The 7,828-nt window shown below is 37.9% G+C and overlaps 1 protein-coding gene across 1 annotated transcript; it reads right to left on the minus strand.

Annotated features, from left to right (window-relative positions):
* Positions 1-362: 362 nt before the first annotated feature.
* Positions 363-6,300, minus strand: LOC117612442 (tetraketide alpha-pyrone reductase 1-like). The gene is made up of 6 exons (XM_034341130.1): positions 6,174-6,300; positions 2,084-2,253; positions 1,812-2,003; positions 1,211-1,379; positions 767-953; positions 363-665 (listed from the first exon to the last, which is right to left on the minus strand). The coding sequence occupies exons 1-6, from the start codon at positions 6,289-6,291 to the stop codon at positions 521-523; spliced, it is 981 nt and encodes a 326-aa protein (XP_034197021.1). The 5' UTR covers positions 6,292-6,300; the 3' UTR covers positions 363-520.
* Between the last annotated feature and the right edge of the window lie 1,528 nt (positions 6,301-7,828).

Genomic DNA, 7,828 nt, shown 5'->3' on the forward strand with positions numbered 1-7,828 from the left:
TTCTTTCATTATTTTTCCCCTAATAACTAAAGGAGAGAGGTTTTTGAGGTTATAGAGATCTTAAAGGTGTATACTGTATAATAGGAACACTCTGTTAAAAATTATACATGTTCTTTGAAATCCTCATCAATAAATGATTTTTCTAATTTTATGTTTTATATGGTGTTTATTGTAATTTTCAAATTCTGTGCTCTTTTTTGTACCACTGATTTAACCCCGATTGTGGATTAATAAAGAATTTCATTTCATTTCATCGAATTCAAGCACGCCATAAGTTATTTGGATAGAACTCATTGAAGAAAAAGTTAGAAATTGTTATTATAAAACAGATAATTAAAGATACTTTTGGTTGGTACACCAGAGATTGAAAAGTTACTTCATTTTTATTCATTTTCAGTCGAGCTGAAACATTGGGGGCAAATGCAGACAAATATAGAAAGTCTGAACATGAACAATAATACTTTCACAATCTCTTTGGATAAACTTGTGTAATGAACAAGTTTGCCTTCAGTTGCATAATTCAAACCTTGAGGAACCCCTTCTCCTTGAGGCTTTCAACAGTGTCCCTAAGACTTACTTCCAGTGGAAGGAAATTAACTCCCAAACTTTTTGCTTTTTCCTGTGATACTTGATATGTGGGTTCAGAAGGATTGGCCTCCTCATATCTGCCAACAATGAAACGAATAAATCTTTCCTTCCCTTAGAAATTTGTCATATTCGAAAAAGAAAATTGCCAATTTGTGGCATTTTGCAAATTATAACCTACTTTTCAGGTGGGCACAAAGAGGGATGAAGTTCATGTAAAATCTTCATAACCTTGGCCATGGGTGTAACATGTCCAACTAAACAATATCTTCCATTAGATGAAGGAACCTCAAATGCTTGAACATGAGCTGAGGCAACATCTCTAACATCACTACATGAATAAATTGAACTGTTTACATCTTCAATATCTGCATGCATAGAAAAGAAACAAACTTGCATCACAAGAATCATCTAACATCAAATGACTAACTTTAAATGTTATTTTGTTACCCGAACCAACATTTCGTTACGTTAACATTCGATAAACATTCCTAATACTCTAAGAAAATGTTTAGACACTCAACAATTATGCTAGCTGCCTCAACTAAGTTAATTCTGACTCTCCATCATAGTCTGCTCTAACCAAGCAAAGATAGAAAAATCATATATAGTTGCTGATGTGTACCGTTTTTGAGGTTGAGAATCATCTCCACAGTGAGATTAAGGCTTGGTTGTAAGAGTGGACCAATCACATAGGATGGATTTATGGTGACCAAGTCAATTCCATTTCCTTCAGCAAATTTCCAAGCAGCTTCCTCAGCTAAAGTTTTCGAAAGAACATACCATTTTGCGATCTGGACATAGAGAAGAGAAAGAAGTTCGTACTAAACCAAGATATACTTCATGCCTTGTTTTATGTTAAGCATACCTCAATGCAACGAATCACATGAACAACTGATTTATTTTTATTTTTTTTAATGGCAGAAAAAACAACTGAGATCGTTTAATTGATAGTTTAATGCAAATACTTAGACATTTTGAGCTCAAGAAGATGGACAAAAACTTGGAAGCTACTTCTGTAGAACAAATGAAGAATAGGGGAGAATAAAAGGAAAGAAGAAAGATAGGATAATTATTCATCTCCTACATAATTCGATGCAGATACTTGTAAAGGTGACAAATTCATTATAGTTAATGTCATGTAAATACAACAAATGAATATGAATTTCATGAATAAAAGGTGTAACTTGGAAGAAGATAATAAGCATGGGAACCTACACACTTACCTTAAAATTCTCACAAAAAAAAGGATCCGAAAACCATGTTTCATCAACCACCACATCAGGGGTCAATGGTCTTCCATTGACAATGACTGCAGCCATAGAAGATGTTAAAACTACCCTGTTGACGGTAGCGAATTTTACACACGATTTTAGTACATTAAGGGTTCCCTTCACTGCAGGGTCAATTAATTCCGCCTGAGATTTTGTAGACAAAAGAACCATTTCAGTTGTGAACTCCATCAGAAATGAAAGTAAAGGGATGAATGCTACAGTACCTGAGGGTTATTGGCTGAAAATAGAACAGGGGATGCTGTATGAAAAACACCTTCACATCCATCAACTGCAGCGTCAAAAGATCCTTCTTCTATCAAATCTGCTTGGAACAAATGCAGCCTTTCTTTTGCCCCATCAAGTGCCAATAAATGTTCTGTTTTCTTTGAGTCATCTGTGGCATCACAGGCATAAATGCAAAAGTAATTAGTTCATCAAAAGGGCCCCTCCATACATATGCTTCATTTATTTATTTTTATTGGGTGATGATACTGTGTTTATATCCAAAGTTCTTTTCTAACCTTATTATCTTTACAGTAAAAGTATCCTAATGGTAAAAATATTAACTCAAAACATTTTAAAACCACGTTTTTGACATAAATATAATCGGGAGATGGTCCATTAAGGATTTTATGTTAAAGGTAGTTAAGAATTTATAATCTCAGCCATTGAATTGCATGTATGGTACATATTGAACTCACTAACACTTCTAATGCATGGCCGAGATAAGAAGTTCTTAGCCAACACTAGGTCCATTAGGGATTTTATGTTAAAGGTAGTTAAATATTTATAATCTCAGCCATTGAATTGCATGTATGGTACATATTGAACTCACTAATACTTCTAATGGATGGCCGAGATAAGAAGTTCTTAGCCACTCTCTATCTATGCTGGTCACGAGCGTGGAGAAAAAAACTTGTACACTGTTGGCTTGATCTACAATATTGTTCACTCTCATTTCCCTGATAGCTCAAGTTTTTGGAACCTAATGGTTTTCTATCATGGTACTTGTTAGAGACATTTAGATGATGATATGTGTTGCAAGATTAGTCCATATTCATAATTGTCTAACATTAATAACATGATTACAAATGAAAACAACAACCGAAACTCACAAGTTTTTGTTGATGTGATCAAAACAAAGAAGTTGAAAATGAAAATCATTGAAGAAAAAAAAAGTTACCGAACACGTTCTCAGTACTTTTAAATAAAAAAAAAAAGAAAGAAAAAAAGAAAAAAGAAAAAAGAAAACTGTAAAAAAGATAAAATTGAAAAAGAAATGATTAGCAAGCTGGTAATTAGTTTGATACCAAGTTCAGGGAGAGAAAGGGAGAAGAAATGAAGTATAGTATATGTATATATGATTATTCTCTAATAAGTATTTAAGTTAATAATTGATTACATATTTCTAATCCCTGATGTTGGATTGCATTTATTAAATGTGTTGGTAGATTTAATATGCAACATACATACAATCCAACGATAAAGAAATATGTAATATATATGTATACTGACAATATAAGCTCATTCTAGCAAGAGCTTGATAGGCCATGATACGATGAAACTAGATGCTCTTGTTACACACACCACCTTCCTTTCTTGCTCATCCTTCTCCTCTCATCACATTAAGATTTATAGTTGGAAGTCATGGTACGTCAGCCTTTTATATACTTTGATTACGTGAGCTTAATTATTTTTAGTTCGGTCGATGATGACCACTTCAACCAAATTTTAATGATACACTACTACAAAAAGGGAAAAAGACGACCAGAAAACGACGAGGGTAGAACAAAAGACACGATGATGGCTATGGCTACAAGAGTATTACAGCTTGAAAAGTATTGCATTAGTATACCCTTGTAGCCATAACATTCGAGGAGATGTGTGTTGCTCCTAAGAAAAACCATGTTATGTTGGAACTGTAGTGTTAGGCTATGCACCCTGATCATCAGAAGTCTTTCTCTTGCTTCTATGACAGTAACCCTTCTGCTTGCTAGCGGATCCTATCTAAAGCATATTTTATTTATGTGGCTCTTGTCAACCGCTATGTGTTTCACTATCATATTGGCAATGATCACTTACCTATATGTTGTGTTGGTGATACCCGAAAGCATTATGAATCCAGTTGTTCATTCCATATACCATTATAGGCCAAGATTTTTATTATTTTTATTATTTTTTGCTTCTGCTGGTCGCTGGCTTCTATGATATTCAATTTGTAGTTTGGTTGGTCTGAAGAAGCTTAAGTGCTTATGGCACAAGTATAGACATATGCCAACATTATGTAATAGGAACATGGATGTAGGTTGCTTAGAGTAGAGGTGTCAAACGGGTCGACCCGTCTCTTTTAAAGTCGGGCATTAGGACTTCGAGCCAACCCACTTAGGTCCCGTTTGGAATTGCTTTTTTTTTTTTTGGGGGCCAAAATATGCTTCACTTTAAAGTTAACATTTTAAGGTGTTTGATAAAAATAAAATATCTTGATTATTTTAAAAGTAGTGGCCATTTGACATTAGCTTTCAAAAACAGGCTCTGGGTTGCTTTTCAAAGCTGCTTTCAAAAGAAGTAGCGATGAGCATTTAATGAAAATTTTAAATTCACAACATACCATAATTCATTTTAAAAAATGACACTACCTCTACTTCCATATCCAACTCCACCACCACCACCACCACATCCACAACCACCGTCATTCCCACCACCACATCCTCCTCCTCCTCATCCTCCGCCACCACCACCACCACCACAACACTGCTAACGTCACCACCACATCCACCTCCATAATCGCCATCCCCACCACCACCACCACTACCACAACCACCAACTTCACCTTTATCACCACCATCACCTTCACCTCCATCTCTTTCACCACCACCTTCACTCCACCACCACCACTACCACCAAATGATTAGCACATAACACTTATAAATGTCTAATTTAGTCATTATTCACAGTTTTAATCGTTTTATATTAAAATTTACCAAATAGTTTTGACATTATTTTTTGCACTAACAGCACTTTAAAAATATTGTTTACCAAATATGAACATACTTTACTTTACAGCTAATTATTTTAAAGTACAACAGAAGTAACCTTTTTAAAGAAATGACAGCAATCCCAAACTGGGCTTTAGTAAACAGGCCGAGCCAAGCATCTCTATTTATAAAAAAAAAACATTAGCTTATATATTACATTAAAATTGAAACTTCAAAAACTCAAATATGCCCCAAGGGCTAGACTATTGTTTTGGTTTAAAATATTGAAATTTAAAAAAACAAAGTCATTATTTAATTTATAAAGAAATAATTAATTTTTAACATATGTTATTTAAAAAATGGGCACAAATTTAATATTATGATGTTCTATTTTTCTTTAAAAAAAATATAATATAATATACGGGGATTTAATGAGCCGATTCATTGAGTTGGCCAGTGTCAGACTCGACTTTGATTGGGCTCGTGTCGTGTTAGGCCATAGTTAATTAGGTCGGCCTCGTACCGTGCACAACCTGATTGGGTCCGTTTGACACCTCTAGTCACAACACAATGAGATAGAATCCACAATGTAGTATGCATTTGTGGACAATAATTTACGTATTCCTTTTTTTCCATTTACCTCAAATTAAGGAGAGAGATAGAAATAAAGAAATAAAAAGAATGAGGAATATCAAAATTCCTCTCTATATTGTGTGGTAGAGAATATGGTATAAGTGTAACCTATCTTGTGACAGTACGTCAACAGAAAACTCAACACATTTACTAAGTTTAGAGTTCACCATTTAAGATTTATAAGAGTTAGATGTTAATTAGAAAGGTCACTATTCACTAAGTGTAATAATTTGACTTAACTTCTAACACCACGTTCACATGTTATGTACTCTTACTGTTACATGCACCGCAAATCTCTTGTGAATTGGTTCTCTTCTCCTTGATGATATTCTTGGTGTAGCCAAAGCTAGATTAGTTTGTTCGGATTATTTTTAGTTGTTGTTGTGTTCGGGATTTATCCCTTCCAGTTTATCCACACAAAAAAAGTTCTTGGATACTTTCCAAGTTTCAATTTGAATATAAGTTTTTTTGTTTTTTCGTTTGTTTGGAATCATAAGTTTATTCACAATTTAAAATTTCATATCCAATTGTATGTGATGCCAAAATGGAAATATTCTTTCCAACATGCACCCGTAGTTAATATATACCTTGATTTGAAGAATCATGAATACTATATGTTATTTAAAAAGTGCAAATTATTATATGAGCAAATTTTAATGAAGAAAAAAGAAGAAAGAAAAGATTAGGGAATGATATATATACTGACTTGGGTCACGAACTGTGGCTTTGACAATGTAACCGCGTTGTAATAAGAGCTTCACCAGCCATGATGCTATGAAACCAGACGCTCCGGTTACACACACCACCTTCCCTTCTATGCTCATCTTCTCTCTCTCTCTCTCTCTCTCTCTCTGTGTATATGTGAAGCTTTTAGTATTAATATATATATGGTGTTGGTGTGCTTTTTTGGTTAGAGAAATGAGCTGAACAACGACAAAAATGTCTATGGGGGGAAAGTCAGCTAAAGATGTCCAAGTCGGCGACTACTCAACATCCACAAAAATGGAAAGATAAAGTACAACGAATGTGGTCGTTGGTTATCCTTTTTCTACAATTCTATTTGTTTACACCATAATGAACCGAGCAGACCCAGCACCAAAGCGACTAGCACCAAGGCAGCCACGCCTTCTTCCATGCCGAAGGAAGACACACTTCCGAGGTGCCAGACACCTGCCGAAGCTCTCAGCTGCCAAACCTAATCTCCAGGACACGTGTCGCCACCACAACGGCTTGCACAAAGTCCCACATTGGAACTTTGTGCAAAGCTCCCACTTTCACTTCCCTATAAATAGGGAACAGTACCCAGGTAAAACCAAGAACCATTCCCCTACTTTCACTGTTACTCTGCCAGAATTACTACCCGTAACTGACTTAGGCATCGGAGAGCCTTCGGCCGGCACCACACCGGTGTCCGAAGCTTAACGGTTGCTTCTCCCCTTTTTACCTTCTGCAGGTCTCTCACCAACCCATTTCACCAAGGGCCTCAGCCCTCTTCCCTGCTGAAGACCCAGCACATCTAATCACTAAGTTGGACTCAATATTGGCCGGGCCATTTTGAGCATCAACAGTTTGGCGCCGTCTGTGGGAATTCGACACTTGAATCCCTTCTTTCTCTATCAGCCCAGCTGGCTCCTTCACCCCTCAGGCCCCGTCGCCTCTTCTTCACCCCACATTCTGCTATGCCGACCGAGGATAGCCGCGATACCCAGCACCAGACCCCCCGCGAGGGTACTTCCCGAAGGAAATCTCCGGGAGACGCCTCTCTCCAGGCAGAAGTGGAGCGCCTCCGTGATAGTATGACTAAGATGTCGGAGAAGTACGAGCATCTTCATAGCCGGAATGCTGAGCTAGAGCATGACTTTCGTGCTCTAAAGCGGAACCAAGAGAGGACTCGCGCCCAGGATGCCCAACAAGACCTGACCCAGAACGTTGGGCATACTCAGCCGAACCAGCCAGCACATTCCAGCCACAGCGCCCCGGCCCAATCTAGGCTCCGCAAGGGTAAAGACCACCTTCATCCGGAGCAACCCCAGTCACGACCCCTTTGCGTTCCCCCACCGAAGGACCGGCCCCATGAGCCAGTCAGGATCTACCAAGATTGCCGGGATCGCATCTCGGACCGTCAGCCAAGGCCGATCCCTATCCCTGTCAACCTCGAGGACCCACGGGTGGCACACCTGGGCCCATCGCCAGCCCCCGTCCGCGTACCTAACGGAGAAGGTGTCGGGGACTCAGATAGTTGGGAATTCTATAATTCAGAGAACTGGCCAACTCGCCACACTGAGACGCTGGAAGATTGGGAACAATCCCCAGCCCCTATCTATCCCGCCCCCGGGCCTTTGGCACTTGAAACTCTTCCTC

Source organism: Prunus dulcis, unplaced genomic scaffold, assembly GCF_902201215.1.
Source record: "Prunus dulcis unplaced genomic scaffold, ALMONDv2, whole genome shotgun sequence".
NCBI lineage: Eukaryota > Viridiplantae > Streptophyta > Magnoliopsida > Rosales > Rosaceae > Prunus > Prunus dulcis.